This window comes from Canis aureus, chromosome 1 (assembly GCF_053574225.1).
Source record: "Canis aureus isolate CA01 chromosome 1, VMU_Caureus_v.1.0, whole genome shotgun sequence".
Lineage (NCBI taxonomy): Eukaryota > Metazoa > Chordata > Mammalia > Carnivora > Canidae > Canis > Canis aureus.
Window position 1 is genome coordinate 98,700,011 of NC_135611.1, and position 20,679 is coordinate 98,720,689.

The window sequence follows — 20,679 nt, forward strand, 5'->3', positions numbered from 1 at the left end:
AAATTACCGTGGATGCACGAAACTTTTACTTCCAGCGTATGGGGCCTGATGATCATAAAGTCTGGTTTGGACACTGTGTTTTATGACTGGATGTTTTAAACAACGGCTGACAGCAAAGGTTTCCCTGAGCTACACTGCTTGGGCATCCATCGTGATGGCTTGCAAGACAGGTTTACTGTCAGTGGCGGGCAAGTCAGAGGCCAGCTCACACCTAGGGGCATAACTAAAATAAAATGCCTGACTGCATCATAGGATTAGTTGAATTTTTCTCCGGCCACGTTATCTGTAAACGATTTTCATGCATCTAGCACCAAATAGGCTCCTTTAGATAAGGTGATACTCTTGAGCCATTATTCATAAAAATAAAAAGCACCAAAGGGAATGTCCTTCTTGATTTACTTGCACTGAAAATATATCGATCCTTGTTCACCTGGAACAACAAGAACAAAGATGTCTTGAGTAAACTGTCAGATTTAATCACTCCCCGAAATTACTTGTGGGCCTTCAGCTCTCGGGAGCTTGGGGAATGCATGTTGTCTACAGCAGCAATATTGTCTCTGGAGATTTCTTTAGACATCTAGAGAATTGGCTGAAACAGCGCACGAGCACATGAGCAGGTGTCCTCCATTTGAGAGAAAACAGAGAAATTTTATTGGAGTTGGACACGTGGTTTTTCATGGGCCCCCGACATGATGAAAGCACATGCTCTTCCTGAGATAAGACTGGGTAGCTGGCTATAGACTGAGTTCTGCAAACAGATAAAACAATCTCAAAACCAGCAGCACTTGGTGCAGAGGGCATCCATGAACTCTGAGAGAGAAAACTGGTAAGTGGCCGGAAATCCTGTGCTTCTTAAGTGAGATACGCTGAGATCATGCGACAGTAGCAGGGCAGCCCCACCGGCTCTGCAGGACAGAGGAGGCAGGTACCTTCACCCAGTCACGAACAGCTCGGTGCTCCACAGAGCTCCCCCTGGAGCCCGGTGCCGATAAGGTCTATAGTCCCCAGCGGGCACTCTGTCAGTAGTGCACAGGCAGGCGGCTTCGGGAAGGAGGAGGGCATGGTCCAGAGTCAGTCAGACTGGGACTCCCCCAGGCAAGGGCAAACAGTGCTTCTAGACAATGCACATGCATGGCCACAGTGTGGGTGCGTGTGCTCTTGCCCTTCACGCTTCCATTGAGCTGAATCCCACAACCCTGTAAGCTCTTCAGGTTGGAAGAACGATCCTTCGGGCTGCAGAGAACTCCTCATCCACTCAAAAATAGGAAGGCGGGAACCCCAGCAGCCTTAAGATTCCCTTCACCTGCTCCCCCCAGAGCTCCCCTCTCCCCTCCAGCCTGCCTGCTCATCCTGCACCAGCAGAGTCCGGCATGACCAGAGCCTGGCTGATGTCCAGGCCACGACCCTGTCTGCCCGTTAGGCTCATCCCATCGCCAATCACACCTGTATCATCAGGACCCCAAGAGCTCCAAGCTAAACATGCATGAGGGCTATGTTGTTCTTTTCATACTTTTATTCAAATGCACACAAAGCCTGCAAATAGCCTCATTTCTCTCTCCCATCAGCTCTTGTCCTTGGGCTGGCACTGCCGCAGTCACATCGTAGCCGTGCAAGACCATCTCAGACACTTGGGCCATTAGCCATTTGTCCAGTGAGCCATGCTGGCAGCTGCCCATGTGAGACTTACAGAAATGACGGTAAACATCTTTTTGGGTAAAAAACATATTTTTATAATGTACCTTTGGATATAATGATATAATGTACCTTCTTTCCTGTGTCAGGCACTTAAAAATGAGAAATTTCAAGAACAGGCAACCCAGTTTATTAAAATTCACTGGATCTGATTTCCTAAGGAAATTCAAACAGTGTGGGAGGAAACAGCATTCTTCATTTGCCACTGGAGTTCATAGGACAGAGAAAGACTACAATATTTCTGATGCGCCTGTGCCTCATTCAGAGATGCAGGAGTTGGGGCATCTCATCCATGGTTAGCCTCCTTCCCCCCAAATTCTGTCTCTAAAGTTAGGTCATAGCCTTAGTGTGGAATTTGTTAGATGAATATCTCATTTATTGGGAGAAATGATCACCTTCTTATGGCCTCTGGCACTGCTCACATTCATCATGGCTTCAACGGCTCAATGGTTGAGCCACCATTGGTATGATTCACAAAGACTAGTTAGGCAGTTACTAGGTAGGTAGTAACTAGTTCACTTGTTTCTTATCTAGAGCCCGTAGGGTGATCATGGCCTACATGTGCATGTTTAATTTAAGAATCCTAGTTCTCAGAGTGATGCATGGCTGAAGATCTGGTCCCAAGACGACGGTGGAAGGTGTGGGCTGGTGGTCACGCTGCTGCAAAGAGCCTGCCCCACCTGATGGTCCTCCCTGTGGAGTACTGCTTCCGAGCAGCTGCCCACATGGCCTTCCTCTGTGAAGACGCTGTTTGGTGGGCGTCAGGCTGGACATTCTGGGAAACGTTCCTGCCTCCTGTGTCAGCAGAGGTTGGCACTGGGGTCTGGAGGCCTATTCAAGAGCAAGGCTACCTCCTGCGGTAAAAATCCCAACCGCTTCAGTCAACCCTTCAACACAAAGCTAAATTGCTCTGAAAAACAGTATTACTTTGAAACCCTTTGACACATTTGTAAAAAGAAAAACAAAAAGCTTGCAAATTAAAAAAAAATTCCTTAAAAACTGCTGTGTCAATAGCTTTCTTATTAACAAATACAAAACAGTTTAAGACACTTTGTGACTTCCGTAGGTCATGGTTCAGGGGTACTGATCCCCACTGAAATCTTACTACTAAAATGACCTATTTGGTAAAACTCCAGCAAGGGTTCCACTGACAAAATAACTGTTTCGGAAAGAAGAGTTACAACTTGCTCCAAAATGTCAAAAAGAATAAAGATGTAAACACCACATACTTAACATGTTTTTACAAGAATATTAATTCTGTCAAATAAATACAAGGAAGTGGCACCAACATGATGGCAATTTTGACACAAAAATGTAGCTCCCGGATAGTTTAAAATAAATAATTGCTCCCAACAGAAATGAGTGTTCTGAGCACAAGCCAAGAGCATCTGACATTAAAGTGCTGTGAGACCAAGTGGCTTCAGGTTCCAACCTGATCACCTGTGTGCAGAAATGCCACCTACGTCTCCGGGTCCGAGCTGTCCGCCACGGGTGAAGTGGCACTAAACGCCAGACTGAAGTCCGTCTTTTGTCATTTTCCTGTTTTCTTCCAGCGTGTGTTTAAAAATTTTCTTCAGGGTGTCGTAAACCACTGGTCCATTTTCAGAGTCAAAATCAACCTGCTGACAGAGAACACATAGACTCAGGACACCAACCGTAACAGAATTATAATTAGCTGATTTTGGGTGAAAAGAAAGGGGGAATGGAGAAAAACCTGACTTACAACACAATTCTATACAATAAAACAGCACCCACAACATGGTGTACACATTAATTTTAATTGAGAGACCACAATAGAAATGCCAATCCTGTCAATACTGCCCTTCTGGATCTCCTGTTCGATGTGCACACTCAGAGACCGCCGACCGCCAGAGGGCAGAGCTCTGAATCTGGAGCCTAACTACTCGTGGGGGGTGGGGGGGCTGGGAATGGACACGAGGGGAGGCGTCCTCACTGCTGTAGGGGCTGCCCTGCTCACACCCGCCCTCTGTCCCAGGCACACCACAATAGCCGCCACCTTAGGGTTTCTTGAGTGGTAAATGTGAGAGTCCCATGTGTCCGTCTGTCACGGAGAAAACATCCACGGGCCTTAGTGTCCTTGCCCTTTCCTGGGACATACTGTGTCCATGTATTTGGGCTGTTTGCCCAAGCTCAGTGGGCTGCAGGGTCGAGTGATGATAGGACAGAGGCCCAGAGCGATTCCCACACCTCTTCCCCGTCCCCTCTCTCCCCCTCCCACAGAACATGTGGCTCCCCAGGAGGGCCCGCAGAGGCTCCAGCCTGGCTAACACGTGTGTGGACACAAGACAGCCAGGTCAAACACAAATAATTCTAGGATCCGGGCAGCGTGTATGTCACAATCACGTGGCTGCCCTGGCCCTTGGAGGCCCCCATACCCCAGAGGTGAGGGTTGCCAGGTGGGGTGGTACAGCAGGGGCTTTGCATCCTGGGTGACCTCCCTGGGCACAGGTGACCCCACTGTCTGTTGAGGGGCTACGGCAAGCCTGGAGAGCTCTGGCCCAAGGGGCACGGGACATCCTTCCTAAAAGAGTGGACCCAGCATGAGGATGGGTGGTCAGGGCCTCCACTCATGGGACTACGCACCTGAAGACGGAGCCATGAAAATCCCTCAACCATTCCAAAGCTGGGTTTGGAACAACTGTGTTTAACTTTCCATCAGGATTCCCCTAAAAGGCCAACAGAAACTGCAGAGAGTTCCTACCACATTAGGAGAAACCAACACTAAGGATTTTTTTCAGTTACATTCAGAAATTTCATTATATCGCCTAACCTATCTGCAAAAGCTTCTCATTAACGGTAATAATGGTTTGAATTGTCCACATTGCTAAGCACCCAACTGCCACCCCCCCAAGGGCAGGTGGCCTCATGGTCTGTGAAGACATAAACGTGAGGTGCAAAGGACCATGCACTGTGGGTCTGAGCCACTGGTCTGGAAACTGTTGGGAAGAAACCAAGAGGCCGCAAAGCTCTGGAGATGGAATGGGAAGCGGGTTAGGCCGCACTTCAGAGTGTGCAGGGGGAGGCCGTGGGGAGCGCGCACCATCATATGGGGCATCAGGCATCGTTGCTACCATTTACCGCAGACACCGAGGCTGAAAAACTGGGCTTCATCACAGGGTCACATTCCCTGTGAGAGTAACCAGACTGAAGGGGTGAGGGGAGCTCTCCTCCTTGACACGGCCCCGGTTCTCCCTTCAGCCAGAACAGAGGCTGCAAGCCTGAAGGCTGTGCGTAGATTTTTCTTTTTTTTACTTTCTGCCCAACCGGGGCCAGGCACTGGGTCATCGATGCTGGATGCTGGGTTCTCAGTGGCCGGTTACCTGTGGAGGCCCAAAGAGGATGGGCTTGGCCAGAAAACATTCTCTGACTCCTGCCTGGCACATGATTTTCAAGATTTTTCTCAACATCCAATTATTTCCATCTGAAAGCTCTTTGTTCCCCATGTTCTCCTTCAAAAACCCACAGTTAAGCTTTTTCCAATATATCAGTATTGAGAAACAAGTATTTTTTGGCCAAAGTCTACAACTATGTTTGAGAAATGTTAAACACGCTTCTGTTACAGAAAAACATGCAGAAGGTTTTATTTCAGAGCAGGTGGGAGACCCTGGATTCTGGTTTACAACCTGTGGCCGGCAGCGTGGGACTTACCTTGGTGAAGGCTTTAATGGCACGGGCGAGGATGGCCTCCTCCACGTCTGCGGGCACTGCCTGCAGGCTCACTACGCAGTGTAGCACGCACAGGATGGTCTGGTGTTGGCCCTGTGCTGGCAGAAATCACAATCAAACAAATGGTTTGGAAAATGCCTCAAGACATAGACTCAAAGCCACTGTGGAGCTGGGTGCTGGAGTGGGACCAGGCTGCGTCACCTCAAACATCCAACTGTCTACCCAAGGGCTCTGGTGCTGTTCCCATGCGGTGTTAACACTGTCTGACAAGCTTTCAAGGAGGTAAAAATCAAAGCTGCTCCATCATGACACCAAGTATAACTGAAAATGAATATAAGTGTAATTTCCAGTCAAATGTCTTCCTTGCAGGGAGCTGATGAGAGAGAATCCACTCATCTCTGGACAAAACTGCTTGAGTTCAGGTGGTGGATGCTGACATGCCATGGCGGGACAGCAGGACGGGGACGGGGACATGTAGTGGGGACCCGCGTCAGCACGCGCATGCCTGCGGCAGGAGCTGCAGAGGGATGGGGTGCTCTCCCAGTGCGCCCACTGGAACCTAACAGGGAGGGTCCCCAAGGAACGTGCCCGACTGGACTCCCAGGGGCTGTTCGCTCTACAGGAGCCAGGGAGACACTTTGCGCTGGAGCCCATGTGCACCCAGTATGCTCCCCACAGAGCCACTGACTTGGCTCCTGAAGATCTACCATGAGGGCGTACTCAGAAATGAGGAGAACCCAGCAAGCACAAGTGATTGCCACAGGGATGGCTGGCGGGGGAATGTGAATATCCTAGAGTGGGGCTGCAGGGGAGGAGGGCCAGGTGCGGCAGGAGCCCCATGATGGGTGGGTGTGAGCTGTGTGCCGGAGCCACTGGGGATTGCGTCCTGCTGACACATGCTGCTGGCCTTTCCTGTAAGACGGGGCCTCGCCCTGTCCAGGCCACGTTGATGAATGAAGGGGACAACGGAAATCATGACCTGGTGAGGGCCTGGCCACCCCTGGGGTGACCTCCGCCCCCAGCCCCTCACCCAGGGGCTGGGAGGGCAGCCTACAGAAGGGACTCTCAAGGTGTGCATGCATGTGCGTCTGGGTCTATGTGTGATTGAAGCGGACAGTTGTCCAAGCCCAGGTAACAAATGCAGAGAAGTCTGATGGAAAGCCCTCGCCATGTTCGTGGTGCTGCTGGGGATACAGGCATTCTCCCCGTCTGGTTCACAGCTCCTACGTGTGACGCTGGCTTGCATTTCTTAGCTTGGAAACATGTACATTAGACCCAGATGTGGGATTCTGCACTTAAAGCCCACACTGAGGGCCTCAGCTAACTTCGCCAGACAGTCTCCTTACCTTCTCTAATAGAAACAGCGCTTCTGCGGCATCTGCACGGCTGGCAACCAGTGTGTCCACATCCTCTTTGGTGATCACAGGCTCCTTCAGCTGCTCCACCCAGGACCACATTAGACTGCACAGGACAAAAGGGTCCCTTTCGCCGCATATTCTTTCCCAAGCTCCATCTCGGGAATTCAGTTCTTTCTAAAAAGAAGGGAAGAAAGAGAAAAGTGGGGGAGGGGTGGGAGGGGAGGGGAAGAGGCAGGGGAGGAGGGGGAGCAAGGCAGAGGGGCAGGGGTGGATGAGGGAAGGGAGGTGGGGGAGGGAGAGGGAGGAAGTGGGGGGGGCAATGATGCTGAGGAGGGATGGGGGAGGGATGGGGGGACAGGGAGGCAGCACACGCTGAGGTCTGAAGGCCCTCATCCTGTCCATGAGTGAAGGTCTCGGGCCCTGAGACACACACCGCCCCCCATCCGCCACACAGGGCTGAGATGCTGAGTCTCTCCGAGCCTCGGTTTCCGTCTATGAAGCTGGCCGCAGCCCCGTGGGTGTGCTAAAGCCGCTGAGAGAGGGACTGGCTGGCCCAAAAGCTCAGCTCTCTGCCCCGCTCTGAAACCATAGACACTGCTCAGGAAGAGGGAGCCTTCCTTTTAGGTTCCTTGGGACAAAACAGAAATACGTACTGCGATGATATAGAATGGTGGATGACATAGCACAAATAAGACAACATTTTCAGGTTACCCCAGAATGAGGAAAAGCTAAAACTTCCAAGTGTGCCCCAGAAAACTGCTGAATGGCGGGCAGCTGCGGCAGACACAGCTCTCTCACCCACCTTTTCAGAGTCCCCTGCAGGCCTGGATGCAGCCAGCCCCACACCCTGAGACTGGACGGGGCGGGGCAAGCTGGCCTTGCCCACATGCCACGTGCTGGGGGTTAAACAGGAGCCCCTAACAGTTTGCTGTGAAGAGACCAGGGAAAAGCAGGAAGAATTTTAACTTCTGATGGGGCTCAGATGTATGTGCTAGTAAATACAGCGTATGCAGCAAGCGCAATCCTTGCACATTTGTTCATTCATGCCTCTGGTATTTTCACAAGACTTAGGACAGCCGGTAGCACATAACCTACTCGATTCCTACAACACCTGTAGTGAGACCCTGATGGCAGGTGTGTGGGTGCAGGGAAGAGGGTGCTTACCCAGGAGCCCAAAGCACAACAGGGCAGACAGCTTTCATTCCCTAGGTTGTGCATGAGTCCAGATGTGGTACTCCTGCCCCCACCAGGGTCCTTGGCTCTGGGATCCTCTGGTTCCTCTTTATTATTTCATAAAGAAGCCACTATGTTTAGTTGTGTGGAGGCCCTGTTCCCCACGGGTCATACACATTCGGGCCATGTGACCTTGAGCATGTGTCTTGACCCCCCGACCCTTGGCTTTCCTATCTGTGATACTTAACTCATGTGGACTGTGAAGATTCACGAAGGATCTTGGGGTATCCTCTGCCCTACGGGTCCCTGCAACGTAGCAGGCGAGAGGGTCCAGCACAGGAACAGGCTGCACTGTGCTGCCCAAATCACAGTTCACTGGGCTTTTTCCAGAACTCAGCTATGTTTTATTGCTCAAAGGCATATAACAAAATCCAGAAAGTGAAATAAAGGGCAAGCCTATCCAAACAAAAGTGTCATGTTCACCCCCGGAATGCTTTTGTGTGTGAAGTGCTGCAACAGTCCACCATGCTAGGCTGACCTGGGAGGGAGGGGGCCAGCCACATGTCCTCACAGATCGAGGCTGACTGACCCAAAGGCTTGTTCACTTTGGAGTAAGAAGTCACTACATTTAACCATTGGCTCAGCAAACACCTGCAGTTCTGACTTGCAGCATGCACATGCTCTGCAGCCCCACAGCTGGGACTGGGTGCAAGGCTCTGTGGCTAGTATTCCCACCTCTGTATCTGGAAGGTTCTGACCCTCCTGGAACATGTATTGGCCTTGCTTAATTTATGTAAACTACAGAGGAGCAGCCACACAAATAATTTGTGGGAGATGATGGGCTAACAAGTCTAGACTTCACTGAACCAGGCCTCCCCAGGTCAGCCGCACATTTGGGCAGTTGACTGGTCTCTGGTAACTAGGTGTTAAGGCCTGCCTTTTGTCTACACCAGCTGCTCATTCAGGGCAAAGAGCACAACCGATTGAAGACTGTGTTTCTAATGAAAATACACCATAAAAAGGGTTAAAATTTAAAATTTCACGTTCTGGGCAGCCCGGGTGGCTCAGAGGTTTAGCACCACCTTCAGTCCAGGGCCTGATCCTGGGGACCCAGGATCGAGTCCCACGTCGGGCTCCCTGCATGGAGCCTACTTCTCCCTCTGCCTGTGTCTCTGCCTCTCTCTCTGGGTCTCTCATGAATAAATAAAATCTTAAAAAAAAATAAAATTTCACGTTCTAATTTAAGCAAAAGCCAAGAAATGGCCCTGAAGACACAATCTTAGGTAAAACTAATGTACTAGGCACATGGGCGGCTCAGTAAGTAAAGGATCTGTCTCCATTTTGGGGCAGGTCATGATCTCAGTGTCATGAGATTGAGCCCCAGGTCAGGCTCTGTGCTCCTCTCTCTCCCACTGCCTCTCCCCCCACACTCCTCTCACTCTCTCTACATAAATAATATCTTTGACAGCATCCGTCACGTGTTCTGACCTCACTCAACACTTGGATTGATGCTTTGGAAAATAATTTTCTCTGATTTCACTTGGTCAGTGGTTCTCCAAGCATGGCTCCCTATCAGACTCAGGTTAGAGATGCTCACATCAGTTCCTAAAGCTGTGTGCTGTGGTCTGTCCGTCCATGCACCCAGTGGGAAAGTAGAAAGCTGCCACAGGCATTGGTATCAATGCCCTGCTCCAAGGACCCCGCTAAGTGCTAAACATCGAGCACTTTCACACAGAGATCAAGAAACCCGAAATTCAAAAGTTAGGTATTACACCAACAGGTCTTCAAACTCCTGTAACCCTTGAATTTGGTAACATGTATTACATTTTTGCTCTGCCATATGTATTTCCCACACAAACACAATTAAATGAAATACAAGTACCTGCCACATTTCTACCTTCCTTTTCACCTCCTCCTTTTCTGCACATTCATTTAAACTTGCCAGGGCTTTGGCTGCCAGTATTCTCCTGGCTTCGACACTCAATTCAGACTGCAAAGCAGTGTTTGGAGCATCTGTGGGCAGATCTTTGCTGTTGGGGACTTGAGTGTGTCCAGCCGAGAAGGGTGCTTTGGGGCTGAAGCCACAAGACACAGGGCTGCGGGAAGGGTCAGAGCAGCAGCCAGCAGGAGTTTTGCACTGACAGTGGGGCACTTGCTGCAGAGAACAGCCTGGCTCCTTGGCAATATCTGCACGGTCCGGTAGAGCTGGTTCCCCAGGATTGTATGAACCTGAAACACCTGAAGAGAAGGTTCTGCTCCGCGGAACCTTTGCCATAGTCTCCTTATGGAAAACCGGTGCCCCCTCATCTTTGAGTCCTTCCAGGCCTCCAAATTTAGCCTGATTCCAGAAAGAGAACGTATTTCGGACCAGCGTTTCCTTACTTGGATCAAGCTGCGGAGACTGAGGGGTGTGCCAGTGCCTTATGGGCTTCTGCTGCTCGGGGTCATGGCCAAGCAAGGCCGGGGCAGGTCCTGTCCACGGAGCACTGCCATGCTCCAGAAGCGACTCAGCCCGCTTTAAATCTGAGTCGCTGTAGCTGAATTGCCTTTTCAGGTGAGTCAGGGGCTGAAGGCACTCGACATTACGCCTCTTCCAAAGAGGGTCAATCTCTTGCTCGCTGGAAAGAATCACATCCTGATTCTCAAAGTCTGTGGCCACCGCGGTTGGGGGGAAGGAATCTGACACGTCGCTGCCCTGCTGCAGCAACTCTTTATCCAGCTGCAGGGTGATCATCTCAGAAACCGTCTTTTCAATTTCGGCAGACAGGCTGGGCACTTCGGCCACCTCTTCTGTCACCACTGGCCTATTCTCGGCTAAGTCCAGGAGCAATTTGCAAATGAGGTGGATAATTTTGGGAATGTGTTTCAGAAGTCGGGCCTCATAACCATGAAGCAGATGCCGCTGGCGAATGAGATACTGCGCTAGAGTAACAGCGTGTGCTTTGGGGTCACAGCAAGAGAATATATTGCGAAGAGGAATCAGAAACTGAGTAAATTCCCTCACACACAGCAGTTGTCCTCGAGTTTGTATGGAATTGGGCCGCTTTGCCCGAACAAATATAATTGCTTGGTCAGCAGTCATTCTTGTTGCAAAAACTAAGTAACATGCTATTAAAACACCTAGAGGAAAAGAGAAGATGGGTATGAAAACAAAGAGAGGATGGGTATGAAAACACATATAACTTATCACTCTTCGAGATTTAAACTTTGAATATGTGGTAAATCATATAAAGGAACATTTTAAGGACAGTTATAACTTACTGACTTCTTGTGCAAGTGTTTATTCCCCTGTCTATATGTCATTTCTCCCCATGACTGAGAATCCACACTCATCTCTGTACCCTGAGAGGGAAAGTGTTGGTGAGGGTATGGGAGAGAGAGTGTGGTGAGGGGATGAGGGAGAGCATGTGGGTGAGGGGATGAGGGAGAGAGTGTGGTGAGGGGATGAGGGAGAGCATGTGGGTGAGGGGATGGGGAGAGCATGTGGTGAGGGGATGGGGGAGAGCATGTGGTGGGGGGATGAGGGAAAGAGTGGGTGAGGGGACGAGGGAGAGCATGTAGGTGAGGGGACAAGGGAGAGAGTGTGGTGGGGGGATGAGGGAGAGAGTGTGGTGGGGGGATGAAGGAGAGTAGGGGGATGAGGGAGAGAGTGTGGGTGAGGGGAAGGTCCAGGCAGAGTTATGGACTGACTGGATGGAATATTCTAAGAGCAGTTCAGAGCCGGAAGTACAGCAGGAACACTTTTACCCCGTTGAAGAGGGTCTAAGGAATATAAGGAGCGAGCACAGTCCACTCTACTACCTGCCCTGGCTCACACTTACTTCCCACTCCTGCCATCTTTGCCATCACCTGTTGCCACATTCCCAGCCTGGCATTCTTCCTTTTTGGGTGTATTTTCTCTGGGAATTATTCACAATAACAGTCTATTTCTGGAGTTTTGTCTGCACTAATAGTTTTCTCCAGACCAAGACATAACTTTATAAATACTTATTAAAAGAAACAACAACCTTAACGTTATAGACATCATTATTCTTGTTAACTAATATTAAATTAAAATGAATAACATAATTGGTGATAAATAATTAATCCAACTGATAGTTAACTAATAGGAGGGTAAAAGGCAAGTCAGAAGACATCTGTATGGTTCACTAAGTCTGTCAATCACGTCATAGATGAAAATCAGGACTTCTGCAAACTGCATGGCTCTTAGTAGGGGCAGTGACCTAGAAATCTTTCTCACTGGGACACGGCACTTCAGAGTAAGTATGGAGACTGCAGTGCGATCGTACAGAACCCCCAGGAACAGTGAGGCCTTGGCTGGACCCTAAGAGCTGATGTTCTAGGCGGGGTTGAGTCCTCACCTGAATGCCCTTGCCAGTAGGTAGGAGACCTGGAGGCAGGTACACAGGGACCCATGGACAGTGCTGAGCTTGGATGTCTGGTTGGACCCGAAGACAACTAATAATCTAATCCTATGGTATTTATTTTTGTGTCAGTATCAGCACTGCATTGACATTTGCTGCATTTTTAAGTAAAATAATTTATTTTTATTTGTAATTTTAGGCACAGATAGACTCTCTTCACAAATATAATCCTTCCAGCCATGAATTTAAATCTTGGCTCTGCCACTTACTAACGTAGCAAATTATTTAACCTCCTTCAAAAGTCACATTGTTGCTAAAGACTTAACCAGTGCGTGTAAAATGCTTAGAACACACAAAGTGAGACAATGCTTTCTATTGTCATTACTTTGGTTAAGGAAAATTACATTTTTAAAAGACATTACTCATTAAAATAATGTGCTGGGGTTTTTTCCTTTGAAGAAAAACCAGAGTGGTCATTTAGTGAGCTGTGGAAACCCATCTGTTTACTAAATATGAGGAGTTTTCAGGCCTAAATCTCTCAAAAATACTCTCACAAAAAAATGGTCACTGAAACTGTTTAAGACTTTCAAATTTTCTGTAGCTCCTACCATTTGACTTCAAAACATTGATCGGATTCTGAAAAATATTTATCTTCTAGAGTTATGAAATATTATTCTTTACATATTTAAATATGTTATAAGACAATAAGCCCACTTCCTAGAATTTACCTGTTCGACCAAGCCCTGCATGACAATGGACAGCTACTTTTCCTTCTTGTAAGGCAAATGTCATCACCTTCACCATATCTAAGATGGTGGTAAGCGATGCTACACCATAATCCTTCCATCCAAAATTGTAGAAATAAACTGGATGATGAAAATAAGAAAACAGGAAAAAACAATCAACATACAGGAGATATCCTTGCATAGCCATATGAAGAGAGTGAGTGAAGTCACGAGAAGTGTAAAGCTGTAAGGCACATGGATTGAACTGGATGCATAGGCCTAAAATAATAGGCTTTTTACATTTCCAGCAAGTTCATTGTTAACAACACTTCTTACAAAGCACCTTCTATATTACCTAAGACATTGCCTGCTAAAACTCAGCCAGAGAGAATTAAGATGAAACAGGATTGGAAATTAATAAAGCCCATGACCTTTGCCCAAATCACTCAGCTACGGAGGGAAGGCAGGGCATGTTGTGTAAGCACGGAGATGTGTCTGAAGGACTGATAAGTGGCATAGGTGGGGACATACAGATTTTCCATCCAGGGGAGACAAAAAAGCTAGATACACGCTTCTTAAAAACAAGTCCCCAAAGTGGCCAGGGCTGGTCCTTTCCAGCCTGGTCCTGACTCCATCCCTAGGCTCCCAAGACTGGAGCTTCTGGGACTGTTACCTAAAGAACCCCTGATTTCCACCCGGGAGCAGAGCTGGACAGCAATAAAAGCATGAGTTAGTCCTGTGTTCCAATCCCGTTGCCATGCACATGCTGTGTGATCCAGGCAAGTGGGTGCTCACTGCACCTGCATGGTGCCTGTGTGAAGCAGAAAGTACTCTGGGATGGTCCAGGGCACTGTTACGGTAGCGAATGAGGACATTGTCTTGACAGGGCTCCTCCCAGGATCCCTCCCACAGACAAAAGCAATCCTGTACTTTGAGCAGCAGCACTAGAGAAGAATGGTGGCATTATTTGGAATCAGCGCTCATCTTCTCTGTGGGGAGCCCGCCCCTGCCCCCGCAGAAAGCGGTCATTCTATCACCCTGTGAGCTGACGAGTCTGGGTACTGTTCTTGGTGACTCATGGAGGGGAGGTGGAACACTCACTGCCAGCCTCCATGAAAGCTTCAGGAAGGTACGTGAAGCCGCTTTCCTGTTCCAGAGGGTTCCCACAGCTGGCATGTTCACCAGGGCGCTGCAGGTTGATGATTGTTTTTATGCCATGGCTTACAGGAGAAAAGAAAAAAGTCATCACATTGAGAGCTAGGGTTTTAAAAAAACCAACCCATTTTTGGCAATAATAAACATTATTAATCACTCTCCAAACCTCAATTTCCTAGTTGAAATAAGCAGCTATTGTTTATTTGAAGCCAAAAGCAATGGATGAGAAAACTCAAGTTGGCTTAGCAAGCGTGTCAGCAACATGGCCTTTACCTCTGGAATTGCTCAATGAGGTGATACTTCTCCAGGAGCTCGGTGGATGGGCGAGCCATGGCCAGGATATTCTCAGTGACCCTAGAAAGGACCAGGGGCTGATGAGATGCAAAAACCTGGAAGGTTCTAGCTCTAAGAACTAAGAGAATGAGATATCAAGTCCCTATTTTTTCTACGATGTTAACAACTCTAGAACAATTTTCTTTTCATTCATTCATTCATTCATTCATTCATTCATTCATTCATTCATTCATTCGAGACACAGAGAGAAAGGCAGAGACACAGGCAGAGGGAGAAGCAGGCTCCCTGTGGGGAGACCGATGTGGGACTTGATCCCAGGACCCCAGGATCACCACCTGAGCTGAAGGCACTCAGCCCTGAGCCACGCAGGTGCCCCTAGAACAATTTTCTTATATAGGTTCTGGCTTCAATTTTACACCCTGATGAGGGCTCTAAGAAACCTGAATCCCTGAAAAAAAACCCAGCATGTAAAGTATCTGTGGACTCTGGCAGCATATTTCCAAGAACTCTCATGAGACTCTGGAGGGCCTGGTAGATGCCCCTCGTTCTGCAGCCAAAATAACTCTGCCCCTTGGTTACTGATGGTGTTAAGCAGTGATAACGCCCGCCTCGCCGGGTTGGCATGAGCATTCAATACCATGTGGGTGTGAAATCTTTAGCACAAATTCTGGCGTGTGGTTATGAATAAATGCTGAGTTGTTGTAATTCAGCAGAACATACGGGCTTGGCAGTCCACTGGGCCTGGTTTCAAGTGCTGGATTTTCTATGTCTAGCTGGGTAGTAGGTTACTCTGGACCCCAGTTCCTTCATCAGTACAATGACACTAACCATGGCTACTTTTCAGGAGCCTTATGAAGATGATAAGTTTGATAGTGTCTAGCACAGTGCCTGGCCTGAGGATAGACGGGCAGAGGCCCAACAGACAGCCGCCACCCCCCACACACAAGGGCTCTGGTGACAGATATGCCAGGCAGTCTGTCAGGAGCAGTGGGTCACAGGAGCCCAAGGAGTGACGGAGACATCAGCTGAGCAGAGCACGATCCCAAAAGACATCATGCCTCCCCACGGGGGCAAGCCCTGAAATTTGATGGGGGCCCCCCCAAATTCATTAGCACTTATATGGAGACAAGGAGAGAAGTGCTGTGAAAGCGCAGGAGGTGAAAAAGACTCAGATGTTTAGTCAACAATGACCCAAAAACATCACTGTGATCTCAAGCTGTGTTATTGGAGACCTGTGGTCTGACTGAACCGAGGCACAGCACTTGCTTTCGCACAACAGTCTTCAGACCAGACTGTGATCTGTGGGGAACAGTAGCAACAGCAGATCCCGACTCTGTCACCACACACGTGCCAGCCAGGCCTGTGTGAAAAAGCCCCAGCTGCAGGTTAGGGAGGCCAGCTGACAAAAGTCTAGTTTGGAAATGGATTTTCACTGCAGGAAATGATCCACCACTAGTGTTCTTTAAACCCCAAATTCCTCTCAGCGGGTTTCAAAGGTAACATGGCTTGATGATCAGAATCTGTCAGAGATATCACTATATCAAAAGAGGCCTACTCAATAGTTTACTATTAATAAGGAGAAGAGGGAAACCAAGCCCTCTGAAAGGCAGGTCGCATCTGCACACCACAAACCATGCAGCATCTTACCCTGTGCTGAGCCCACAAGGCGTTCCACTGTGTACTGAGGCACACGGACAGTGTACTTGCGTGTAAGCGTGCCCTTTCATACAGAAGACGGGAACAAAAGAAAAACGGGGCTAATATGTACCCGTGTGAAAGGGACAAAACATGTAATTACCTCCTGCCTTCTCAAATGTGTAGCTGAACACGTTATTTCTAGCAACTTGAGAAGATATCTTAACAATAAATGATAACAAGAGCTATCTTGTTATCATTTCTTTAAGATATGTTACTTACATCATTTCATCAATAAAAGCCCTACAGGTTGGTTTTATTATTTCTGTTTTACAGATGAGGCTTGGCATGCTGAGATCACACAGCTCATCATGCTGCAGGCCAGGCGGAGGTGTGGTGCTCTGACTTCACACCCACACGCGGCCTCCTCCACAGCCACTGCCTGCTGCACACCCACAGGGTCACTTACCACGACGAGTAGACCCCCTTAATGGCTTGCTCCTGCTCACTCCAGCGGGCAGGGTTTTCATACTTGCACGCTCTGCCACCACACGCCATGGAGCAGGCCATGTGTCCGGGAATCACATGCCGTAAGCGCTCTCCGACTTTCGTGTACTTTGGTGTTGGACGTCCTGAGTTTCCTAGAACATACAAGGGAGGAAGGACTCAAGATTCCACTCTCCAAATGGAACAGTAACACCAGAAACAGCTTCTGTGTTATCTCAGGATTGTAGATGACAAGCCGGTGCTACATTTCTGTCATTTTGTCAGAAGTAAAACCGTTTCCTTTTCATCTGAGTGCACGGTCTCTTAATACAGAAAAGGCTTCCACACACAATAATCTCCACCTGTCACATTGGTAATGAAGAGGAAGAAACAGTAAAAGCAGATCTCTTAACAAGGGGATGACTTTTTTCAAAAATTACATTTTTTAATGCAAAAGCACAATACATTTAATCCCTTTATCTGCTAGTACATGTCCACTGAAGCTCTTAGCACAAGAGAGTAGAAAGAACAACGGAGAATTAACCGTCAACAGTCTGAATTTAAACTCAAAGCTGTGCTTTACTTTTTCTCTGGAGGCAGGCTGGGTTTCCTTCGGCACAGCTGACTGAGGCCACGGCCACCATCACCTGGAGAGAGGATGAGGACAGCGTCTGGGCGGCCGAGCCGCGCCGGTCCTGCTGCAGGACGGGGTCCGAAGACGAGTGCCGGCGGCCCTGGAGGAAGGAGCTGAGGAAGGGCAGGGCGGAGCACCGCCGGGGCAGGTCCTGCATGGCTGGGCTGCGGGGACAGCACGGGACGGCAGCGCGCCAGCCCGCTCGGCGACCAAGTTCCGCTGAGCCACCCCGCACTGCCCTGCGAGACCTGACAGCCGCTGGGGATAGGCTGGTTTGTTCCCATGGCGACGAACAAAGAAACTACTGATTCCCGCTCGGAGAATGGGAATCCGTACAGGCGGAGTCCCACATGAACCGACAGCCTTTTGGACAGATTGTTCAAGGAGAGGGAAGAACATGTATTTTAAATAGATTACACTAAATTGCAGCTGTGCTGTTTTGTTTCTCATCCCCCGTGGATAGGTCTGCCAGCACAAACAATTACACCTGACGCGGTGCAATAAATTTAGAAAAATGCGTTTATGATACAGACACTGCCTTTTATACACATACTGAAAGGTGTAAATTCTGCTATTCCTTAGGTACTTATTATCTGAACATTCTGAAAAAGCTTCTCGTTCTACTCCTCTCCGGAACAGAGAAAATAGGAAGTGAACCGTAATGAAGTAGGATGCGCAGTGTACCTCGTAACATGAATAAAACAGCATTTAGTTCATCAAAACCAGAAAGTCCCCTAGAATTTTCTTGATAGAACTGTTTAAAAAAAAAAAAAGAAAGAAATGCTTGGACAGAACACATTAAATGTCTGTAGGGCCCATGTTTCAATCAGAAGACACGGGCTTCCAGAACGTGAAAACACAGACCCGGATCATGCCTGCATCAGGTGGGCAGGCGGCCCTGCCTGGCACAGACTCCAGGACCCCATCTTATGACTGTTGTCACCCACTTTGGGGGAAACGAAGCTCCAGGAAGGTCTCTGGGGAGGCTGGGGGAAAAAATCCACCAAGAATCACATTCTTCTCAGGAGCTGGATGAGGAGGAGGCTGTGATGTGAGGGCAAAGGATGCGGAGAACACAGAAACTCTCACACTGCCGCTGCCTCCGCCCGGGAGAATGCTAGGCCCGCCCCAGCCCACGTCTCTGTCTCCAGTGGGGTCTTAGCCCCATACAGACAGAAACAACCTCGGGTCGCAGAGGCCACTCTGGTTCTTGTGCTCGGTGACACTGGAAGTATGTGCCCTTTCCAGCGCTCCCCCATCTCCCACCTGAACAGACTCTGTCAAACAGGATGGACACGGAGCTCCATGTGGTGCCCTAACTCCTCCCCAAGGGCCGGTTCACACCCTTGTTATGTGCACAAGGTGACCGAAAAGAATTTTCTTTAATGTAAGCAATGGAGGAGAAGCAGGGCCTCCACAGAGCCTTACAGGAGAGGGAGGCCTGGTGGCCCAGCCCTAGTGCACACAAAGCCAGGGCGCTGCACCAGCCACGCAGGGCAGGGGGTCCAGGCAGGTCTCTGTGGGGGCTCTGGGCCTGTGGGACAGTGATGCCAGGAATGGACTTATGGGAGGCCCGACGCCATGTAGGTGGACAGACGGCAGCCAGGGTGCTGGCAAGAGGCCGAGGCGGCTCAGGTGGCCATGGGGAAGCCCAGCACAGAGCTCTGGGGGCACCACGGCACAAGGAGCAGCAGCCCAAGTCCCAGAAAGTTGGCGCCAGTGCGGGAGCGAGAGGTGCACGTCCGCAGACCAGGCCCCGCTGTGGGGTTTTCAACAGCACCGAGCATGAAAATGAATTTGACGACGGCTGGCCTCATCTGGGCAACACCGAGAAGGGGTGGCTGTGCATCAGCTCAAGAACTATCTCTGCTGTGACATGTGGAGAACCAAGCCGACCTCCCACAAACGTGTAACTACCCGTGTGGGCTCACTGGCACTCAGGGCCCCCGCAGCCAGGTCTTCAGTGAAGCGGAGCCAAAGGCAAACACGAGTCTGCACCGTCCCTCGATTTCCGAGGGTGTGGGGGCCACATCTGCTGCTCAAGAGGGGCTCTGTCCCCTCGTGGGTGCTCCTTCCCCACACAGCAGGACTGTCACCCACCATCTCCAGCTCCACGCTATTTGTTGGCAAAATGCCTAAACTGCAGCCAAACCCATCTTTGAAAGCCAGTTTTTATTTATGCTAAATGGCATAAAGTCATCTAACAACCTAAAAATCCACCAAAAATTTTACGTTGGGATGAATCACAGATTGTCAGTGATGAACTGTTCCAACTCTCAGAGGTAACATTTTAATATGTAAATTACCAGCAGGAAAACCAACAGAGGCTCTCTCTAGATACAGGAGCCCTGTGATGTCATGACTAATAAAATGGGATGTTTCTGAGTGGTTTTGTGAAGGGCCAAGCTGTCCGCAGACACTTAAAAGGTAGAGTGTCCTCCTGGCAGCCATGGAGAGAACATCACTGTCATTTATTTGCAGGCCACTAGAATCCACATGAGTGCAGTTGTCCCACCCCCTGCTAAGATCTCATGTTTTTGCTCCTCTGACGTGTTCTTCTAAGGATGGAGGAAGGCAAACGTCTGCATCCCAGGGCCGTGGACTCAGGGGCGCTGCCATGCTACCGTTCTTCTTCTGCTTACCTCCACACATGCCGTCTCTAAAGAGACCAGGCTCCAGGAGAAAGCAGGAACACAAGACACGGGGTACTCCCCAGGGCCCATCCTATATAGTCCATGCCTCTGCTGCCACCGGGGCATTGGGAACGTGAGCACTGGGCTCCGGGCTCCACACCGTTATACCTTTGTGGCCCTCAACCTGACTGCAGGTGGGCAACAGGCCTTCCCCGACACACGACAGTGCTAAAGGGCTGCGGGAGTCCCTGGTCACTACAAACGCGGGCTGTCTACCCCAGGGGTGCACACAGGAAGCGACGGGGAGACCCTCTGTGATTCCTCTTCACTCCGCACACCTGGTGGTCAGAGCGGAACCCCAGGCTCCAGTCATTTTCTCTTATACTCAAGATCTCAGAAGGGGCTGAGAACAAAGCCATGTGACCGTGGGCCGAGGGCACAGTGGGAGCTGGACAACCACATGTCCTCAGCTGGAAGCCACCAGAGCATTCACATCCGGGAGCAGCTTCTGCTTGCCGTGCTTTGTGGTGGGAGGCACAGCTACCAAACTCTCAGTGGCTGGACGGCCCAAAGCGTGAACACGGGCTCTACTTTCCTCCAAAAATTAAAACAAAGCATCTCTTTGACTTTGCAAGATCTTCAAGTATCTGAAGCAGAACTTCTCCAGGTCATCCCCTCTAAGGGCCGCGGTTTCTTAATTGTCCCAGCGTTCCTGCATACATCACTGTTTCCAGACCCCTCACCACAGGCCCCTGTGTCAGAAGGCCCTCCATTCCCCTTCTTGGCAAAACTTCACATGCAGGTCGCCTGTCCCACCTATCGTTCTGGCCTCTGCCTCCACCA

The 20,679-nt window shown here is 49.6% G+C and overlaps 1 protein-coding gene across 8 annotated transcripts in view; it reads right to left on the reverse strand.

The window, feature by feature from the left end:
• Nucleotides 1-1,495: 1,495 nt before the first annotated feature.
• PTPDC1 (protein tyrosine phosphatase domain containing 1) overlaps nucleotides 1,496-20,679 on the reverse strand; it is a 59,915-nt gene continuing 40,731 nt past the window's right edge. The window contains exons 1-10 of one of the 8 annotated variants that reach the window (XM_077910906.1): nucleotides 17,153-17,444; nucleotides 16,553-16,724; nucleotides 14,428-14,508; nucleotides 14,101-14,219; nucleotides 13,003-13,140; nucleotides 9,793-11,030; nucleotides 6,726-6,911; nucleotides 5,362-5,472; nucleotides 4,297-4,379; nucleotides 1,496-3,311 (exon numbers count right to left, since the gene is read on the reverse strand). In XM_077910906.1, the coding sequence (XP_077767032.1) occupies nucleotides 3,266-3,311; nucleotides 4,297-4,379; nucleotides 5,362-5,472; nucleotides 6,726-6,911; nucleotides 9,793-11,030; nucleotides 13,003-13,140; nucleotides 14,101-14,219; nucleotides 14,428-14,508; nucleotides 16,553-16,724; nucleotides 17,153-17,360 (2,382 nt within the window). In that variant the 5' untranslated portion in view covers nucleotides 17,361-17,444 and the 3' untranslated portion in view covers nucleotides 1,496-3,265. Of the gene's footprint in view, nucleotides 3,315-4,296; nucleotides 4,380-5,361; nucleotides 5,478-6,725; nucleotides 6,912-9,792; nucleotides 11,031-13,002; nucleotides 13,141-14,100; nucleotides 14,220-14,427; nucleotides 14,509-16,552; nucleotides 16,725-17,152; nucleotides 17,445-20,679 lie in introns of those variants that run through there. The other 7 variants (XR_013387096.1, XR_013387091.1, XM_077910909.1 and 4 more) reach the window with 7 other exon arrangements.